At 37.3% G+C, this 22,010-nt stretch overlaps 1 protein-coding gene across 3 annotated transcripts in view; it reads left to right on the forward strand.

Annotated features, from left to right (window-relative positions):
* The first annotated feature begins 925 nt into the window (after positions 1–925).
* The window catches only part of PPP2R5A (protein phosphatase 2 regulatory subunit B'alpha), a 72,665-nt gene continuing 51,580 nt past the window's right edge, over positions 926–22,010 (forward strand). Inside the window, exon 1 of one of the 3 annotated variants that reach the window (XM_035010499.1) lies at positions 926–1,737. In XM_035010499.1, the coding sequence (XP_034866390.1) occupies positions 1,557–1,737 (181 nt within the window). In that variant the 5' untranslated portion in view covers positions 926–1,556. Of the gene's footprint in view, positions 1,738–1,946; positions 2,038–4,132; positions 4,152–22,010 lie in introns of those variants that run through there. The other 2 variants (XM_035010500.1, XM_035010502.1) reach the window with 2 other exon arrangements.

Raw genomic sequence — 22,010 nt, forward strand, 5'->3', positions numbered from 1 at the left:
CTCTTTGAAGCAATAGATGCTAGACTGCCCACACTAGGCGCGAAAACAGTTGTCGGAACCACGGTGCCTGAACCACTCAAGAGCTACCAATTTATTCCGCAACTACTAATTACGCGGTTTAGGACCAGTGGAGGTTCCAAGGCCCGCCCAGGAATCCAGTGCCCAACTCCAAATGGGCGGACTTACTTTCTCGCCTTCCCCAGGGCCCCTTCGCCCGTCAATCCAACCGCTCTTTTCCCAAACCAGACTTCTGCTCCACCCATTTTAGTGATGTAACACCTGGCGCTCTTTCCCGTCCCAGACCTCAAGCCCCATCAGTCGCTTCAGTTCCTCATTGGCCAACTGAGGGGACAGGGACGGGAAAGGGCCTTCATTTTGCTCTCCAAACTACCCACTCTAGTCTTCTGGTCTTCTCATAGGCTGTCAGAAGAGCAATTAGAGCCTGGAGCTGTTGCGCAGGCGTGCAAATCCGCTTGCCGGTGGCGGGGCACTTCCCCTCTCTACCAGAAGAATTCATCGCGCTGTTGTGACGTAGCGGCGCACCGCTTGCCGTCCTCACTTACGATTGGCTGTGGCAGAAGTCGGTCACACAACCTCGCCCCATTTCTCAGCCTAACCTCTCAGCTTAATAGACCGTGTAGGAGGCCACGCCTCACCCCGTTCCTGCCGCTTAGCCCTGCGATTGGCTGAGAGAACTGGCATGTTTTCCCACCTCCTACTCTCTCCCGAACGTCGGAGAGGCTGGCGGGACCCTGCGGAAGTTGTCAGTCAATCTCCTCCTTCCCCACCCCTCGCGCGGCCCCTCCCCCGGGCCGCGCGCCCTAGCGCGCGCGCACACGCACACACACTACCCACCCCCCCGCGTGCACCCTCCACCTTCTCAAGTTGTAGCGGTCGCTCGCTGGGGGTTCTCCGGGGGCGGCGGAAGGGCGCGTGGGGGAGGGGGCTCGGACCGCTAGACGCTGTGAGGAGCGAGTGTGTGCGCGCCCAGAGCCGGGGCGGCGGGTAACCGCCCCGGGAGATGAGGGTCCGGCGCTGACAGGGAAGAGCGGGCACCGCGGCGGCGACTCGGAGGGGACCCGCGATGGCAGCGCCTCGGGAGGAGGCTCCTAGCAGGGCGGGCTGTGCTGGCAGCGGACACTGAGGGGCCGGCCGGCCGGCCAGCGAACTGGGCTGAAGAGAAGAGAGGCGCACTTGGCGTCCGCACCCCCGCGCCCTCGCCTCAGTTGTCCAAACTTCAGGCTCTTTTCCACCCGCCCTCCGCGCCCGAAGTCAACAACTTCTTCACCCCCCTTCGCCCCCGCCCTTGCCTCCGTCAGCCCCGGGAGGTGGCCGCGCGGCGGGGACCCGGAATCCCCGGCACTGAGATGTGGCCGTGAGGCGGCGGCGGGCAGCGAGGAGAAGCTCGGCGGCGCCCGGGAGCGGGAGGGCGGCGCGGCCGGGGGGACGAGGCGGAGGGGCGCGAGCTGTCGGCGCCTCTCCCCCGCCTCCTCCTCCTGCCGCTGCCCGTTCCGTGCACGCAGCAGCCGGAGCTGCCAAGCGCCAGGGCCGCGGCGATGTCGTCGTCGTCGCCGCCGGTGGGGGCTGCCAGCGCCGCCATCTCGGCCTCGGAGAAAGTGGACGGCTTCACCCGGAAATCGGTGCGCAAGGCGCAGAGGCAGAAGCGCTCCCAGGGCTCGTCGCAGTTCCGCAGCCAGGGCAGCCAGGCGGAGCTGCACCCCTTGCCCCAGCTGAAAGGTAACCTCCGAGGGTGCGGCCCCGGGGGAGAGCGCAGGGGCTCGCCCCCGCGCCTCCAGAGCCATTTCCTCCCGGGCTTTCCTTCTGCCGCGCTGGGGCTTGTAGTTGGGTCGTGTTTCCCACGTTGCCTCCCCCCGCCCCCGCCCGAATCAAACAGGTCTGCTCTTCAGAGTTTTGCTGCTTTTCTTCTCCCCGATTCACCTGAACGCTTCCCATCCTAGAGGATGCCAGCCCCCATCCCCACCTGCGCGCTCGCTCACCTGCCCTTGCGATTGCAACTCTCCTCCTGCGCCCTGCCAGGTAGTTCTTCCCTCTTGCTCTGGGCTTGTCTTTCCCTGCCCGGCTTTAACTACCTGCCCTACCTTCGGACCTGTACTTCCCCGAGGCCCTCCTCCGCTTTTCAGACACTTTGAATTATTCCTTTACTTTCCCAGTTACCCAGCGTCTGCTCTCACTCACCCTTTCCTCACCTCCCCTTCCCATTGATTGTTCCCAGTTGTCACACAGACCGGTATCTGTTTGCAATCCTAACGCAAACAACGGTTAGGAGTTAGCTTGTCTTCAGATTTATTTATAAAGGAACAGGCGTAAAAATCTGAGTAGTGTAGTCTTATTTACTGGGTCGTTATGTTTAAATGGTATAGTTAACTCAAAGAATAGAAAGACTTAAAATACTTTATTGCCTGAGAAGATATACACGGTAAATTTGGAGAAGTAGAGTTAATAGTGTTGCTTTGCAGTGGGATAGGAACTTAGTTCGCGAAGCAGGGATTCCAGGGACTATGTAGGTTTGTACGGTAATTCAAATTCGTATCCGTGCCTAATGCTTTACAGGAGAACTTGGCACTTCTTTTGGCTCACTTACTTTTCCCACGAGGTTTAGAGGATTTTTAATAAAATGTTTCCTGGTGGTCTAGTTTATTCTTTGTGCATTACTCTTTTAATTTCATAATTTTCATGTCTTCGCTTTTTATGAGATAGAAATCGTCTTGGAACAAGATGATAATGCTCCTAGACACTTTAAACAATTCTTATACCAAAAAAAACCTGTTAGAAATCTAGATTATCTGGTTTGCAAGGCCAGGAAATTAAAGATCCCTTACTAAAATAGGTACATGTTCAGATTTTTCAATCCATTTCATCTCCTTCAAGTATAATCTGGCTGTGATTTTTCTTTGGACTTACGAATCCAGCCTTAGTTTGGCTAGGCGTCTAAAGAAAACCCCGGATCAAATCGCAGTTGACCTACAATAGATTTGGAACCCCATTCAGACCCTATACTGCCCTGCCTCATGGGGTGCTTTTAATCAAGGACATCCCACAGCCAGAATCCAACTAGCTTTTGAAAGAAGGTTTTAAGATATGTGTAGCTTGTGTTGCTGCATTATCATTTGTTGTTCAGCATGCAAAAATGGTTAAAATTTACATATCATAGTCAATGGTAAACCACAATGGTAGGCATTGCCAAGATTTTAATTCTTGAGTGATGTCATAGCTATAAAAGAATATCATCTTACCTATTAGGACATTGGATTGCTATTCATGGATTTCAAAGTGTAAATTTAATGAAAATGTTTTTATATCATTGATTTTTTTTCATTAAATTGTGAAATTGTTTATAATTGAAGGTTTGCTGCTAGCGTTTTTCATATTTATTAAATTTGCTTTTTAGTAAGGTATTGTGGATCCTTAGTACTGTTATCCTTATTAATATATTTACTTTTATTTAATAAAAATAATTGCATATTAAACTTCATTAGTAGATCAAGCTAGGAGATGCAGCTTTAATACAGTTTTTAAAAGCTTGACAAAAATATGCAGAGTCAGTAATCCTCTAAATTACATGGTGCATAGTTCAACAAGTTGAAGGTGTCATTGAATGTTTTATTTATAGTATTTGGTCACTAGTACGGAAAAAATAAAATTGGAACTTTAGATTAATTCTGTATATTTAACATGAAAATACAGTATTCTTTAAAAGGAAGGTTAAGTATTCAAGATAAATTTATGCAAATTTAGTTGTGGAAATAAGACCCTTCTTGGATCGCCTACTAATAAGAGCTACTTGTACTCCAAATGCCAAAATGCTTGAAAAGTGCTTTTTGAAAAAAATTCAGTTGCTTCACATGGTACTTTGGCAGTGTACTTGATACCACAGAGTTGTGTGCTTTTTCTGTCTGTAGTAGTTTTTTCCATTTGTGGTCTTAACAAAAACCAGTGGAAAGCCCTTTAGTATGTGTATGAAAGAGAATTTTTCTTCCTGCTCTGAAATATAATCTTCCTGTGGAGAGATTCAGATATTTGTGGGCAACCAAGATCTTTCAAGTGTTTATACTAACCTGCTTATGTTACACTTTGTCCACATGGATCTAAACTGGAAAGGTGCCAGCTATTTTTCTCAAAGCATACTATGGGTAGGTATTAACAAAATAATCCAACTTTTTCCTCTATAAGAAGTTTATTTGTGCAAAATCATTTAGTAAGTAGGTTGCAGGATTTTAATAGGGAAAATGTTCAGAGGAAACTATTTTGTTATAGAAAGGGTTTAATAAAAAAGACTTGTTAAAAGGATTTTTTAAAAACAAGAAACTGTCATGTGGGTCCTGAAAATTAAACTGCCTCATTGTATAGCTTAAAAAATTTTTTTTCAAAGCAGTTTTAAATTTTCTTGTTATGTTAATTCTGTAAGCTCCCCGCTGAGAACTAGGTACTCAAAAATAAAAGTAGAAGCATTTTATCAACCATTTTTTTGTTTTTAAATTTAGGTTAGTATAGGACTTAATTTTTCTACCTTAAATTTTTCCTCTAGTAACCAACAGTTAGGAAACTTCTAACATTAAAAAATCTGTTCTATACAATAGGAAGTTTCTCAGCCTGTTTTAACTTACTTTGTTTAAGTCTCAGGAAGGATTTACTTGGTAAAGTAGTAGATGCCTTACATTTATATAATTCTTAGCATTTACAAGTTGTTTCATACTTTAATTATAAAACAGTATTGTGTATAATAAGTGAAAGTCTGAAGAGGTGTAATTCCTAAATCTGATATCCCTTGCTTTTTCAGGCCTACTGAGGTAATGCTGTTGCCTGACATGCCGTAGCTCGGTGTGTTTTTACAAACATTATATTTCATTGGGTCATCCCAGCAACTCTGTGCGAAACCAGTATCATTCACATTTTATTAATGAAAAAGTTGAGGCTTAAACAGCTTAGTTTCAGGCCTATGATTTATCTGGTGTTGCAACTGATACAGGTACTCAGGTCAAATGATTTCAGTATTTTTGCTGTTAACCTATTTTATAAAAATTTGATCCAGTGTGATAGAGTTGGGTCATTGGGGTTAATCCTGGGTCAAAGGTAAATTTTTAATCTTTCTGAGTTGTTTTCCTTATCTGTAAAATGGGGATAATACCTTCTATCTCCCCAGGATTGTGGGGATTAAGTGAAATAATGTAATTAAAGTATCTAAAAATAGGCAAAGAATGTTAGCTCCCATTCTCTTTGATATTTGAAAGTCCGGATTGAGTATTTTTTTAATGAAGGATTCATGTAAATAGTAAACCTTCCTAGTGTACTTAAAGCATGATTTTATTTATAACCAGTTTTCAGATATGATTTATGTGAAGTAAGGTGAAGCTATATCATTTTTCAGTGTGAAAGTGGAAATAAGGTAGAGTTAAGACTGTTTAAAATATTAAAAGCTGTAGGTAGAACATTTTTACCAAGCAAAGTAATTGAATTAACCAGTAGAATTGTATAGTTGTGCATTTCTCCTAAGAGACAGCCGGTAAATGGCAAAGAACAGAATGAAACCGGCTTTGAGATGGAAGTGAAGAACCTCCTAAGTATCACTCAGATTCTTTGTTGGTATATTCTTAGAAACTGGGTCCCACTGGAGGTATCCAGGCCAGTAACAGTGATGCTGATTTGAAGTGCTTTGCTTACCTTTAGGAAAAAAAAATTTTTTTCCCTTGAGGTATGTGGTCTTTTAGGGTAACTGGAACAAGAACACTGACATGATCTGAAGTTTCTTAACTATCTTAACTTTCTTTTGGTGGGGGAAACATTACTAACTCAACTTTTAAGGTTTATAGGTCTTCTCAAAGTTAATAGCATTTCTCTAAACCCCAAATCCCTATTTGTAGTTGGGTTGGCACTAAAGGAGAGTTGAAATTCATCTGAATATATCAAGAAAAATGTTTGCAAAGGGATATAACACATTTTTGTCATTTTAGGGTGTGTTTTCTGAAAGTAATGTCAAATTTCTTCTGGAAGATTATTTTTTAATAAATTTTTTTTAGGATATACTTCTTAGAGAAATTGATAACATAATATCCATTGCTGGCCTCTACCTGAAGGAAAAATTTTCTAATTAAGTTTATTTATTTATTTATTTATTTTAAAGATTTTATTTATTTATTTGACAGAGAGAGTTAGCGAGACCAGGAACAGAAGCAGGGGGAGTGGGAGAGGGAGAAGCAGGCTTCCCGCCGAGCAGGGAGCCCGATGTGAGGCTTGATCCCAGGACCCTGGGATCATGACCTGAGCCGAAGGCAGACGCTTAACGGCTGAGCCACCCAGGTGCTCCTCTAATTAAGTTTAATTTAACATCTTCAGAATTCCTATTTAGGGTCAAATTTCTTTTTCCCCCCAATTTTATTACCTCCTCTGATCCTTAATTGAATTTTGGAATTATTGTATGAAGTGTCTAATTGAATAAAGTGATAGTGCAGTAAAATGTATTTAGTTAAAATAGTGTGATCCTTGGGATAGAGCGCTATCCTGTAAATAGTAAACTTGAGTTGTCTTTCTGCATCAGTTTAATCATTTTTATTTATAAGAATCACATTTTTCCTTGATAAAATCACAAAGATGAATTAGTTCTTAATGAGTTTTTGAACCTCTTGGGATGAGAAAGACAAGTTTATCAACAAAAATAATATATTTGGGAAATAGGTTTTTGTGCTTTATTTTTGAAATTTAACTTTTTAAATTGTAAAAAGCTGGTAATGGAGACTAGCTTATTTTTATTTTTGTGTTTAGCACTCTGGTTCTCAGCTGTGGCTGTACACTTGGAGGAAAGCTTTAAAAAATATCAATGCCGAGGCCCACCCTCAAGAGATTCTAAATTAATTGGCCTAAGGTATGATACAGGCATTTGTATTTTTAAAAGCTCCCAGGGTGATTCTAATGTGCAGCCAGGGTTGAGAATCAGTAATTTAGCATTATCTGTCTGTTGATTTAATTCATTAATTGAGACTTTGTCCTTTTCTCTCTGATACTCATGGCTCATTACCCAGCCTATTAACATTTCCTGCCCTCACTTCACCTCCTGCTATTTACTTTTCACTCTCTTAACTTTGCTGCCCCCTGTGGCTAATCAGATGCTTTCCTGAAGGGATGTTAGTTAGATTCTGGAGTTTTAGGTATGATGAGCTGATTCTATAGGACTTTTCTGTAGTTATCATAATTAAAACTCAACTGTGGTCTGTTTTTCTTTTCTCTGATTTTAGAGCTGTGAGTGAGTAAAATGAAAGTGAGAACATATAGAGGGTTTTTAATTCCATCATTCAGGGCAACATGGTGATTCCAATAATTTTGGAGTATAAAACTAATATTTGCTATACACTAAAAGCATTGTTCTGCTTCTTTAAGATTTAGAACTAATATTACTAGTGTATGTGTTGAATATTAGGTATTAAGCAAATGAACTATTCTTGAATATAACTATTTTTGGTCATGCCTTCTTATTCGGCAACAAGAAATTTTTTTGCACAATATTTTTACTTCTATCATCTTAATCTTGATTACAGCTTTTTATTGAAGGTAAAGCATCAAGGACCTGGTACCACTTATATTTCATGTTCCTATTTTGGTTTTGGCCTTTCTGCTATCCAATTTGAATAAGACTTGTATTTGTTGATTTCTTGTTTTGAATCAGTGTTCATTTGTTTAGGGAGTGATGTTCTCTCTCCAGAATGAAAGAATTTGAAAGCAGAAGTCATCTGTGTTTTCATACCCCATTGTGGTACCAAATACAGCATTCTGTGCATAGTAAATGTAATTATGTAGTTAGAACAACTGTTTTGTCGAAGAAATTACCTGTTGTCTTTTGACTGTCTTCCCTTAACACCCCTTCCCCCACCCAGTTATTGATGATGGTGCTTCTTTCAGTGACGTTTGTTCAGTGATGTTTGATGCTATCTATCAGCAGATTGGTTCTCTTCTTTTTTATTTTAATGTATTTGTGCCTAAGTCTAGTTCAGGGTTTTTAAGTAAATAAATTCTGGGCTTTTGATACCATGACAGTAAATAGTAAATGTAGGTTTAAAACGAAAGCTTGTTTCCTCTTGTATTTATGCTTTGCAAATGACTGGTTTAAGCGACATGTAATATTATTGATAGATTTCTTGCTAGGAAAGGTGTGTGTAACGTTTGTGTGGAAAAAAATAGTACTGGGTTGACTCCCAACCTGGACATGTGTCTACAAACATTAAATGAACTCAAATAATTAGTTTGCAGTAATTTCTAAATTTGAGTTGCAATCTTTATAAGGATGTCCTTGAAGGAGATGAAAGGAACACATTTTAAATATATAATTACTTTTAATGCATTATTGTGTAACAAGGAACCTAAATGATTTGCTGAAAGAGTTTTACATGACAGAGTAGGTTTATGCAAAATAAACTCTACTTGTCTGAGCAGGATATTGACTAATAAGCAGTTTCAAATTTACTTTTTATGTGTATCTGTTTGAAGTCTTCCCTGAAGGAATTTGTTTATGTGGGCTTTTTGAATGAGTATTGGTGAATTTTAGAGATCCTGCAATTTGGATCAGGAATTCTAAAGAAACACATTATGATTTTTGGAGGAGTAATTTGCTGAATATGATAGGCTCACATAAAATTCAGAGAACCTATTTCTAACTTGGACACTGAAGGCAAGGGATTTCTTGGGAACACACTCCTCCTACTGGAATGGTGATGCTAATTGCAGCTACTATAACCTTACCATGATGTTATATCTAGTTGAGCCTTCTGGTGGTGAATGGGACCACAGAAGTCATTGTAGTTTAGCCTTCACTGGGAATCCATTTCACTCTTGTTCTTGCTTGTCATTTCATCAGAGAAGCTTTCTTTAATGTAGGGAGAAAATACGGGGTTTTTAAGCTCCTAGATGTTTTCTCAGATTTTGCTTTGTTAATGAATGAACTGTATGGGCAGTACCTAAAAAAGGGTTAAATGTCTGAAACAAGAATTTTTTAATGACTGGACTTAAAACTTGTAGTTCAGAAGTATCAAATTTTAAATATGGCTTCAGAAATTACACATTTTCTCTTTTAAGTGGTTTTGCCTTTGTTTCACACTCAATCCTAAAAGTTAATCTAGAATTACAGCTGTTATCACAAGTTAGTGATTATTTAAACACATTGTTAATTCCATGCCTTTAAATTAATAAAGTAAAAAAGATGAGACAGTTTTTGTTGTAAACTCTGAATTTTGATTTAGCAAAACGGAGTGTTTCAGACAGACTATCCTAATGATAAACATCTATTGAAGCCATAAATAAAATATAATTTCTGTAGGAATATGTATCTGCCTTTTAAAAAAAAATTATTTGAGAGAGAGACAGAGAGTGGGGGGAGAGACATAGGGAGAGAGAATTCCAAGCAGATTCCCTGCTAAGCGAGGAGCTATGATGCAGGGTTTGATCCCACCACCTGAGACCATGACCTGAGCCAAAACCAGGCGTCAGATGCTTAACCAACTGAGCCATCCAGGTGCCCCTGTATCTGCTTTAAAACAAACAAACAAACAAAAAACTTAACACTATCATTCTTTTAATTGGCCAGAGGAAAAATTTTGTTTGCCTGCTGTTAAAACTAGATAATACTTTGCTTTCAAAATCTGGTACAGAAATATTTTCCTCTCGTTGGTGTTCATAGTGCTTAAAATTTAGAGATTAAAGCTTTACTTAATAAAGCGAATAAAATGATGAATTTTTAAAAAATTAAATGTCTTCAGGAGCTTGTAGTTTGGTGGGGAATTTAGACATGTAAGGCTGTTTCAATTACTGTCATGTTTTATGATAAGAGTAAGCAGTAAGTGGCTAGGGTAGTGTATGGGGGACCCAATCTGGTTTTGGTATGTAAGGAGAGAAATCAGGGAAAGTTTCCTGAAGAAAGCAACAGGTACACTGAGACCTTAAAGAGGTGTTCAGCCAAGACAGATGGGGTCTGAGAGGTCCAACTAATGGGCAATATGAGCAGCCCAGAGGTGAATGAGTGTAGCATATTTGTGGACCTGCCAGCAGTCTGTGTGGCTGTGATAAAGGATATTGTAATAGAGAACTGATCAGAGAAGAGACTGAAGCAACAATTAGGGTCTATAGCATAGTCTTGATGCTATGTGCTACGTTTACTCCTTTTTTTTTTTTAAGATTTTATTTATTTATTTGACAGAGACACAGCAAGAGAGGGGACACAAGCAAGGGGAGTGGGAGAGGGAGAAGCAGGCTTCCCGCCGAGCAGGGAGCCCGATGCGGGCCTCGATCCCAGGACCCCGAGATAGTGACCTGAGCCGAAGGCAGACGCTTAATGACTAAGCCACCCAGGCGCCCGATGTGTTTACTCCTGATAGTAGCATGAAGAGTGTATTGGGAGATGGGGGAGTAAGGAGCACTAGTTAGGATGCTGGCACAGTAATTCACACGAGATGAAGGTAGCCTCGTCTAAGGCAAGACTTGGTGACAGGGAGAAACCAATGATGATTTCTAACTCGGGCAACTAGAGACATGATAGCAATTTACTGAAAGGGAAAAAGAGAGGAAGATCAGATTTGGGGGAAAATGGAAGGAACCATCATTTAGATGATGATTAGAGGAAAGGGGGTAATCTCAAGGCAAGAGAGACAGCTTGAGTGGAATCCAAAGGAAGACAGGTAAGAGGAGAGACAAGGAAGTGAAGGGAAGAGAATCTTTAAGAATGGGGGTGAAGGGTGCCTGGGTGGCTCAGTTGGTTAAGTGTCTGCCTTCAGCTCAGGTCATGATTCCAGGGTCCTGGGTTCGAGTCCCTTATCAGGCTCCCTGGTCAGCGGGGAGTCTGCTTCTCCCTCTGCCCCTCCCCCCACCCCTGCTTGTGCGTGTGCACATTCTTTCTTTTTCTTTCTCTCTCACAAAAAATAAATCTTTTTTTAAAAAAATGAGGGTGGAGAACTAGTAACATTGAAAGGAGCTGTTGACAAGTTAAATAAGAGCTGAAAAGTTTCCATGGGTTTGGTAGTCTAACATTGGTGACTTGAGAGGCATTTCTGAGGATTGATAGACTTGAAATTTCTGTAAAGTGAGGAATGAATGGAAATTGTTAAAGTCAAGTCTGTAAGTATGGACATCTCTTTCAGGAAGCTTGACAATTAGAAAAAAAATTCATCATTAGCTGTCAGGTGCAGAATGGATTGTAGCAGAACAAGATTTTTAGGAGGAGGACCAATTAGGAGATTATTTTATTAGGGCAAGGTGAGACATGGCATGACTTGGGCTAGGGGTGGTAGTAGTTGAAATGGAAAGAAAGATGTATTTGGGATATATCTTAGATAGGACTTGTTAATTATTTGAGGGGAGGTGGAGAAGGAAGGTAGGAATCAAGGGTGATTTTCCGGTGCTTTAGCTTGGACCACTGAGTGGGTAGGTCTACCACCACTGAGAAGGAATACATTAAAGAAGGAACCAGATATAGAGGGAAAATCCAGAATTGAATTTTGGAAATTTGAAGTTTGAGATGTCTTTTGGAAACCCAAGTAAGAATATCAAATAGATTTCTTTTGGAAGCATGAACCATGGAGTACCCATTTGGTAATTTCTATGACTTCTAAACATTAATTAGAAGATTTTCAAGTTTGCCTTTTAGAAAATGGTCATAGTTTGTGATGTTGGCTCCTTGGTCTTCTGGCCAAATTGGGATTATCTATTCACTATTCAGTGGAATGTCTGTGTCTACCAGATGGTGTATGTATGAGGGACATCACAAAATACGTTGGGAGAAGTGCATGAGTAAGGTTAGAGTTACTTACTTGTTTTCTGCCTTTAGAGTGTAAGTTGAGTGCTCCAAGACTGAGATCTGTATCTTCTTCCCCAGTATTTAGGTAATCAGTTCTTGGTCGTTTTATTTATTGAATGAAATAATGAAGCAAAAACTATTAGATTGACTTAAAGAAAAGCACCATTTTGTGTCATGCAGTGATTCACAATTTTATACTGACTTATAACTGAGTCCCGTAATGTTTACATACAACCCTAAATTTAGCATTTTTTTGATGAAGAAACAAAAACAGGTAGGTTATATGTTTGTGCAGGTCATATGTAGCTCAGTATCTTTTCAGTTGGTTTTTGATTCTTCCTCTATAATATTAAACTGAAGATGTGTATTGCCTGCACTAAAGCAATATTAATACCTTATTTCCTAACAGTACAAAGGAGAAATAATAGTAATTGAACCTTGTCAAGATACTGACTTCTTTTAGGTCCTGGGCAAGTAGACCACTATTGAACATTTTTCTAAGAATCTTCAATGCAGAGGATTTTTATTTCTTAACTTGTGCTGGTATAAAAATAATTGATCTTCTTTGGTGTCTTCCTTTTAGCACTGTTCCTCCCTTTTTTAAGTAATGTAAAATTTTCATTGGAGAACATTTAACATTTGTTTCATGAATGAGTACTGAGACACAAGATGAAGTGAACTTTTAATCACTCAGCACTTTTGTCAGAGCTAGATTTATGTTTTGGAGTTAAAGTTATAATCTATAATTAGCAGTTTTAATGAGTTATTATGGAATATCAGGAACTGATCAGACTCTACTTATTTTTGCCTCTCTTTTGGAAATGCTGTGTATATTTCAGTCTCCCTTATGTTTGTGGCCACATTAGCATAGTCTTTCAGATCATTATTTCCCAATTTGAGGTAGGAAATAAATTGAGGCAAAATAACTAAGACTTGGATATAAAAGTCAGTTGGGCTAATTAATCTGTCGCTTTACTGATTTTATTCTCCTATAAAACCTCTAGAAAAATAAATTGGATGATGTCATCTGCTTAAGTAGTTTTCCACATACGTTTGTCCTTCCAGTGAATGAACCAGCCCAAATTTGAATTCAAGATGGAAATAAAGTAGTAAATGTAACAATGCACCTTTTAAGGGGCATTTAGTTTTTTTTTTTGTTTTTTTTTTCATTTAGTTTTAATAGTCATGTTTCCTTCAGAGGAAATTTCTATCATTCATTTAGGAAACTTAAAAATAACCCAGATTTTACCTAGCTACCAAGTACCCAGGCACTGATTTTGGTCTTTCATATATTTTGATATCCTGTTTTTAATTTCGACCACATGGATGACCTTACACATAACATATTTTGGTATTTTGAGAACTGCTTTTTTTTTTTTTTAAGGTCTAGAAAAGTAGCTTCTGTGGAATAGGAATGACTATTTTAGGATACAATACTTGCTGTGAGTCATGAGTGAGTTTCAGTTTTCATGGTTTTCTAAAATAAACTCACTTAAAGACTATGCCGTAAGATATGTCATATTCTTTTTTTTTTTTTTAAAGATTTTATTTATTTATTTGACAGAGAAAGACACAGCGAGAGAGGGAACACAAACAGGGAGTGGGAGAGGGAGAAGCAGACTCCCCGCCAAGCAGGGAGCCCGATGTGGGACTCGATCCCGGGACTCCAGGATCATGACCTGAGCCGAAGGCAGTCGCTTAACCAACTGAGCCACCCAGGCGCCCAAGATATGTCATATTCTTAACTACCCTATTTCCTTTATAGTGGTTTTATTATTTTTATAAAAACTTACAGACTTCACTGTTAAAATCAAGTCAAAAAAGAATCTTACAAGGATAGAAAATAAAAACCCCCAGAGGAAACGTCTCTTAAAATTTTGAGTATCTTTCTATACTTTCCCATTAAGTGGGATCATATAATGTATGATGTTCTGCATGTAACCCACTATTTACTTTAATTGAATATTAGAAATAGTATACTTCTTAAAGGAAAAAATTAAAATTAATTTAGATTTGTTTCTGAATAAAGTTTTTATATGTGGAAATACTAAATCAAATTACTTTAAACCTTGATTAAAAAATTCCTTATATTAAAAGGAGAGGAAATAATTTCTAAGAACACTGATATTTAATTTTAGGGAGGTTATACATGGATCTCTTAGAAAACCTGATTAAAGAAATGCATCATCTTCTCAGAAAATATCATATACAATATTGTATATATAATTTTAGGGTTCTTGGATTCACTACCACCCTGAAGCCCATCTATGGGGGGAAGTGGGAGTATTTGTAGACCTTGGGCCTGTTCTAGAGACTTGAACAACCTTGTTAAGTTGTTAATCCCTTTCCTTAACACAGTAGCAGGTGTTTCTTAGGAGTCACAGGGAGGAGTAGTTGCCAGATAGAACTTCATCACAGTCATCAAAACTGAAAATAGCTATAGAGGCATTGATCTGTAAAGATTTGTTTAATACTTCTTGTTCCCCAAAAATTCCAAATGAGAAACAAAATGCTTCTAAAAACCTGTTTTATTTAATGAATAACATTTTATATTCAAATTGAATTAAGCAAAAACAGTGTTTCATAATTTATCACACAGAAAAAAGAAACCAAAAAACATTGAATTAAGCAGATGACACAGATATTCCACTTATAGGCATATCTCAAAGATATTGCAGGTTTGGTTCCAGACCACCACAATAAAGCAAATATCACAATAAAGTGAGTCAAATGAATTTTTTGATTTCCCAGTGTATATAAAAGTTATATTAACACTGTACTGTAGTCTTTTAAGTGTGCAATAGCATTATATCTAAAAAAAAAAAAGTACCTACCTTAATTTAAAAATATTTTATTGCTAAAAAATGCTAATCAGCTTTCAGAAAGTTGTAATCACTGATCATAAGTCACCATAACAAATAAAATAATGAAAAAGTTTGAAATATTCCAAGAATTACCAAAATATGACACAGACATGAAGTGAGCTATTGGAAAATGCTGTTGGAAAAATGGTGCCGATAGACTTACTCAATGCAGGGTTGCCACAGACTTTCAATTTGTAAAAAATGCAGTATCTGTGAAGTGCAATGAAATGAGTTAATATGCCTGTACTCTCTCAAGAGCATGTTTTTCAATATTCTACTTCCAAAAGTCCAAGTTTCTACATTCCAGGGAATTCATATAACAAGCCCCATTAGCTCATCCTCATTTCTTGTTCTTTTCTACTTTATCAGAAGTTGTTTTCAAAGACAAAAGATAACAAAGTTAATTTTTTTGAGATAAAAATCAAACAGTGCCTTCTTATTCTTCTATAATGCAATAGTTGTGGATGTATTCACATTTGAATAGTAATGGAGTAAAGCATAGAAATATTCTCTAAAGTTTTAGATAGTATTCTAGCAGTTTTCTTAAAACAATATTTGTATATTAGGATATACATTTGATAATGTATATCATTTGATAATGATATCAAATTGGTAGGATGCATGTATTCATATTTCCTAAAAGGTGATGCCTCTAGTTTTTTCCAACCATTTTTCAATTTTAATGAAATCATAAATCCTTAACAAAGTTCTGTTTGCCTTCCTGTGAATCATTTGTTAATAAATGTTTCTATTGTTTCTTTATAATAGTTTGATCCTCTAAAGTTTCAAATAAAAGCTGATTTTAGAGTCTTAGTTATTAATGTTCTAGGAGTATTGCCAAAAAAAGCTACATGTCCTATATTCTGTGCCAGTTTCTTAAATTAGAATCTTGGATTGCATCCTCAGCGTGTCACTGTAGTGGTATTGCTGGGTTGCTATGATACGGTGCTTGTTCTATAATTTGTAGCATGAATCCTATATAAGATCCTACTTTAGATTTCAAAAATGTGAGCAACAGTAATTGGAAATATGACAGGTTTTTCCATTAAGGAAAATTATACCTATAAAATTTATTTCTGTTACAAATTATACTTGATACCTTAAACTATTCTTAGATCTAAAATAGAGGGTTAACAATGAACAATTTGAAATAATTTGGTTATCCTTAAGTTTAGTTTATCATATTGACTTTTATGAAAATGGGCAAGAAAAGAAAGGTTTTATGATAATATATTAAAATTGCATTGTTCTTCTATTTGGTATTTGAGGTCTTAAGAGAAATGAATATAAACTAGATTTTCTGGTAACATGAATTTGAGAACATACCAGCAAAACTCCCATTATAAGGGAAAACTCCAAATTATCTTACTTTATGGAATATATTCTATTTTATTCAGTGAACTGTTATTAAAACCAACCCTAGGGTGCCTGGGTGGCTCAGTTGGTTAAGCGACTGCCTTCGGCTCAGGTCATGATCCTGGAGTCCCAGGATCGAGTCCTGCATTGGGCTCCCTGCTCAGCAGGGAGTCTGCTTCTCCTTCTGACCCTCCCCCCTCTCGTGCTCTCCTATTCTCTCTCTCAAATGAATAAATCTTTAAAAAAAAAAAAAATTTTAAAAACCCACCCTATATAGCCCTATTGATAAAATATTCTTTCTCCTTTTATGTGATGGTTTTTGTGTTTTCATTTACATGTTCCATATAAATTAGTATAGATGGCATAAAGACAAAACAGGGGTATCCTAGGCATGTGTTGTGTATACATTTGTGGTAGAATGAAGTTTTTATGATTATTGGTTAGTGGCATTTGACCTTTAAATCACAACTGATCTTTATTAACATAAGAATAAAAAAATAAAAAAAATAATAAAATAAATCACAACTGATCTTTAAACTTTTACTTGCTTTTAATTCCTTAAACTTTAATGTTTTGCATATTTGATATGAAAATATTTTAGAGACCAGGACTGAACTAAAATTTTTTAACAGCTTTATTGAGATATAATTCATATACCATATGATTCACCCATTTAAAGTATGCAGTTCAGTAGCTTTTAGTATATGTACAGGTAATGTGCAACCATTACTACAGTCAATTTTAGAACATTTTCATAATCTCAAAAAGAAATGCCATACTACTTAACTATTACTCCTTATCTCATCCATCCCCTTCCCTAAGCAACCACTAATCTACTTTCTGTCTCTATAGATTTCCCTGTTCTGGACATTTTATATGAATGGAATCATATATAGTCTTTTGTAAGTCTTTTATACCACTGGTTTCTTTTCATCTAGCATATTTTCAAGGTTCATCCATGTTGTAGATGTTTCAGTACTTCATTCTCTTTATGGCTGAGTAATGATCCATTGTATGGCTTTAGCACCACATTTTATTTGTTCATGCATCAGTTGATGGACATTTGAGTTTCTACCTTTTGGTTATTATGAATAAAGTTGCTATAAAAGGCAGACTCCCTGCTGAGCAGGGAGCCCAATGCGGGACTTGATCCCGGAACCCTGGGATCATGACCTGAGCTGACGGCAGACGCTTAACCGACTAAGCCACCCAGACGCCCTGTAATTATGTGTTTAATTGCTTGAGGAACTGCCTCACTGTTTTCCACCATAGCCACACCATTTACATTCCCACCACCAGTTATGATCTCCGCATACCCCCACAACACTTGTTATTCTGACTTTTTTATTATAGTCCTCTTAATAGATATGAAGTATGATCTTTTTGTGGTTATGATTTGCATTTCTCTAATGACTAATGATGTCAAGCATCTTTTAATGTGCTTTTTTGGTCTTTGGTGTATCTTCCTTGTAGAAATGACACTTCAGATCCTTTGCCCATTTTTAATTGAATTGTCTTCAAGTTTTTCAAATAATTTTTGGGACACCTGGGTGGCTCAGGCGTTAAGCATCTGCCTTCGGCTCAGGTCATGATCCCAGGGTCCTGGGATCGAGCCCTGGATCGGGCTCCCTGATCTGCGGGAAGCCTGCATCTCCGCTCTCCCACTCCCCCTGCTTGTGTTTCCTCTCTTGCTGTGTCTCTCTCTGTCAAATAAATAAATAAAATCTTTTTCAAAAATTTAAAAAAAAATTTTAAATTATTTTTTAATTTAATTTTTATTTTTAATTATTATAATTTTTAATATATTTTAATACAAGTCCCTTTGTCTTTTCACTTTCTTAATGGTATTCTTTGAAGTGCACGTTTTTAGTTTTGATAAAAGTCCAAATAATCTTTTTTTTTCTTGTTCCTCATGCTTTTGGTGTCATAGCTAAGAATCTTTCCCAAATCTGAGGTCATTAAGGTTTACCTTTATGTTTTCTTCTAAGAATTACATAGGGTAGCCCTTGCATTTTTAGGTCTTTGACCCATTTTTTTTTTTTTTAGATTTTATTTATTTATTTGAGACAGAGATAATGAGAGAGAGAGAGAGCACATGAGAGGGGGGAGGGTCAGAGGGAGAAGCAGGCTCCCTGACGAGCAGAGAGCCCGATGCGGGACTCGATCCAGGGACTCCAGGATCATGACCTGAGCCGAAGGCAGTCGCTTAACCAACTGAGCCACCCAGGCGCCCTAGGTCTTTGACCCATTTTGAGTTCATTTTTGTATGGGATGTGATGTAACAGTTCAAATATATTCTTTTGCATGTAGCTATTCAGATGTCCTAGCATATTTGTTAAAAAGAATATGCTTTCCCCATTAAATGATCTTGAGGCCCTTGTTGAAATCAGTTGGTACATGGTTTTATTTCTGGGCTCTCAGTTCTGTTCCACTGATCTATATTGTGTTGTTTCATCAGTACCACACTGTTTTGATTACTGTCATTTTGTAGTACATTTTGAAATGGAGAAGTATGAGTCTTCCTACTTTGTTCTTCTTTTTCAAGATTGTTTCGGCTATTCTGGATCACTTGCAATTGCAAAAGTTAGGTTATTGATTTGAGATCTTTATTTGTTCTTCTATAGGCATTTACAGCTATAAATTCCCTTCTAAACTGCTTTAGCTACATCCCATATGTTTTGGTATGTTGTGTCTTCATTTTCATTTGTCTCAAAGTATTTTCTGAGTTTCCTTTGACACCTTCTTGGATACATTCGTTATTAAGGAGTGTCTATGGTTTAATTTCTACATATTTGTGAGTTTCCCAATTTGTTTTCTGTTACTGATTTATAATTTCATTCTACCATGGTCCGAGGACATACTTTGTAGTATTTCTGTTTTTAATTGTTTTGAGGTTGGTTTTATGACCTGGCATATGGTCTCTCCTGGAGACTTCCATGTGTACGTGAGAATATATATTCTGCTGATGTTGGGGTGAGTATTCTAAAGTAAATATAAATTCTGTAGTGTTCTATAGAAGTCTTTTAAGTCTAGTTGATTTATAGTGTTGTCTTATATTTCCTTGATCTTCTGTCTAGTTCTATCCATTATTAAAAGTCAGATATTGAAGTCTCCAATTGTTATTGTTGAATTATACATTTCTTTCTTCACTTTTGTTTTTGCTTCATATATTTTGGAACTCTTAGTTGGTGCACATATTTTTATAATTGTCACATCTTATTCATGAATTAACCCTTTTATCATAAAATGATTATCTCTGTAATTTTTTCTGTTGTTTTAAAATCTGTTTATCTGATACCAGTATACCACTCTAGCCTTCTTGTGTTTATTTGCATGATATATCACTTTCCATCATTTTACTTTCAGTCTACCTGTGTCTTTGAATCCATGGCTTATATTTTGGAGACAGCATACTGTTAGGTCTTTTTTAATTATATATGAAATCTCTGCCTTTTGATTGGATTGTTTATTCCATTTATATTTAATGTTATTTTTTGATATAGTTGGATTTATGCCTGCCATTTTACTTTTCTTTTTTCTACGTCTTGTGTCCTTTTTTTGCTATATTCTTCCTTTTCTGCTTTCTTTACTATTAGGTGAATATTTTTCAAAGAAGCATTTAAGTTTGTTTAATGATTTTTTTTTTACTACATTTTTTTGTGTTTATTTTTAGTGGTTGTTCTTGGGCTTATATACATATTAATAGAATCAACTTCAGATTTATATTAGCTCAGTGCCAATGAGATATAGAAACATTACTTTTATTTATTTTTTTAAAAGATTTATTTACTTATTTATTTGAGAGAGCAAGAATGAGAGAGAGAGAGAGTACATGAGAGGGGGGAGGGTTAGAGGGAGGAGCAAGCTCCTCGCTGAGCAGGGAGCCCGATGCGGGACTTGATCCCGGGACTCCAGGATCCTGACCTGAGCCGAAGGCAGTCACTTAACCAACTGAGTCACCAGGTGCCCGGACACATTACTTTTATATTCCTCTATTTCCTTTCCCCCTTTTTAAGGCATTATTGTTATTCAGTTACATTTATTAATGTTACAGACCCAACAGTACATTGTTGTAGTTACTACTTCACCATCAGTAGTTATTTCTTTAACCTAGTACAGGTTTGCTCCCACCTACCTCCTTTGTGCTGTTATTGGCAAATGTATTACATTTCTATATGGTAATGACCTAACATCTTATTTTTATATATATATATATATATATATATATATATATAATATACATATATGTTATATATTATATATATTATATGTTATATATATTATATATATAAATATGTATATATGTATATATAAATGTATGTATGGAGGTGTGTATATATATATCTGTAAGTGTATATATAAATATATATAAATGTATCTGTATATACATTACTTTATACAGTGTTTTTTGAATCAGTTAAGAGAAAAAAAATATATGCATTAATACTATTAATACTGCCTTTTATAATTATATAATTAACTTTACTGAAGTTATTTGTTTTTTGTGTGTGGATTTGAATTACTTTCTGTGGTCACTTGCTTTCAGCCTGATGGAATTCTTTCAGTGTTTCTTGTAAGGCGGACTGGGTAGCCTCTCAGTTTTTGTTTATTTGGAAATGTCTTTATTTCACCTTAATTTTTGGAAGATAGCTTTGATGGATATAGGATTTTTGGTGACAGTTTTTTTTGTTTTGTTTTTTGGGGTTTTTTGTTTGTTTTTGAGCAGTTTGAATACGTTATTTTGTTTTCTAGCCTCCGCTGTTTCTGCTGAGAAGTCAACTGTTAATCTTAACCTTTGTAAGTGACTAGTTGTTTTTCTTTTCCTGCTTTCAAGATTTTCTCCTTGTCTTTGACTTTCAGCACTTTTATTATGGTGTAGCTGGGAATCTCCGTAGATTTTTCCTCCTTAGAGTTTGTTTGAGCTTTCTGGGTATGTGGATTAGCGTTATTCAGTAAATTTGGGAAGTTTTCAGTCATTATTTCTTCAGTTTTGTTTTGGTTTTTTTTTTGCTCCTTTTTATCCTCTTCTTTTAGTACTCCTATTATGTACATGTGGTATACTATATGGTGTCCCACAGATCTCTGAAGTTCTGTTCATTTTTATTCACCTTTTTTTCTCTAATCAGATTTTATAATCTCTTTCAGTTTATCTTCAAACTTTCCTGATTCTTTCTTCTGCCATTTCACATCTACTGTTGAGTCCTTCTCGTGAATTTTTCATTTTGTTATTGTACTTTTTAATGCAGAATTTTCATGTTTCTCTCTTTCTCTTTCTCTCTTTTTTTTTTTGGTAAATTTTGTCTCTTTATATTCTCTATTTGATGTGACATAATCACATCTTCTTTACTTCATTAGTCGTGGTTACTTTTAGTTCTTTGAATATATATAATGGCTCCTTTGAAGTCATTTTCTGTTAATCCAACATCTGGTTGCTCTCACAGGCAGTTTCTGTTGCCTCCCTTTTTTTTTTCTTTGTATATGGGACATACTTTCCTGTTTCTTTGCATATCTTATAATCTTTTTTGTTGTAAACTGAACATTTTAGATAATGTATTTAATGTATTATAGCAACACAGTGCTGGGTACCGGCCCCAGCCCTCAGAGGTGGTGTTATTTGTTTTTTTTGTTTAGTGACTGGTCTAATGTTGTTCCTCGGAGAGGTGCAGCTTTAGGCATGCCAGTAAACACCCTGAGATGATATGCTTTGGACAGGTCTCTCTATGTTTTCCTAACTACACCTCCAACTTTAAATTCCAGTGACTTCCAGCTTATTTAATTGTTTTCAACAATGCTCTGGGGCATAAATTGTTCTTCTAATTTTTTCTGACTAATCCAGTTAAATTCAGGCTCCTTTGAAGGAATAGTTCCTGAGGTCAGTGTCTGATATTTGTTCTGACACCAGGAGGGCTCCTCCGAGCTGTTTCTTTTCCTGGTATTCTCCTGTAAACTACCTGGCTAAAGCCTGTTTCCTCATTGAATCTATAAATCTTCCCATTGCCTTT

Source organism: Mirounga leonina, unplaced genomic scaffold, assembly GCF_011800145.1.
Source record: "Mirounga leonina isolate KUSES-001 unplaced genomic scaffold, KU_Mleo_1.0 Mir_154, whole genome shotgun sequence".
Lineage (NCBI taxonomy): Eukaryota > Metazoa > Chordata > Mammalia > Carnivora > Phocidae > Mirounga > Mirounga leonina.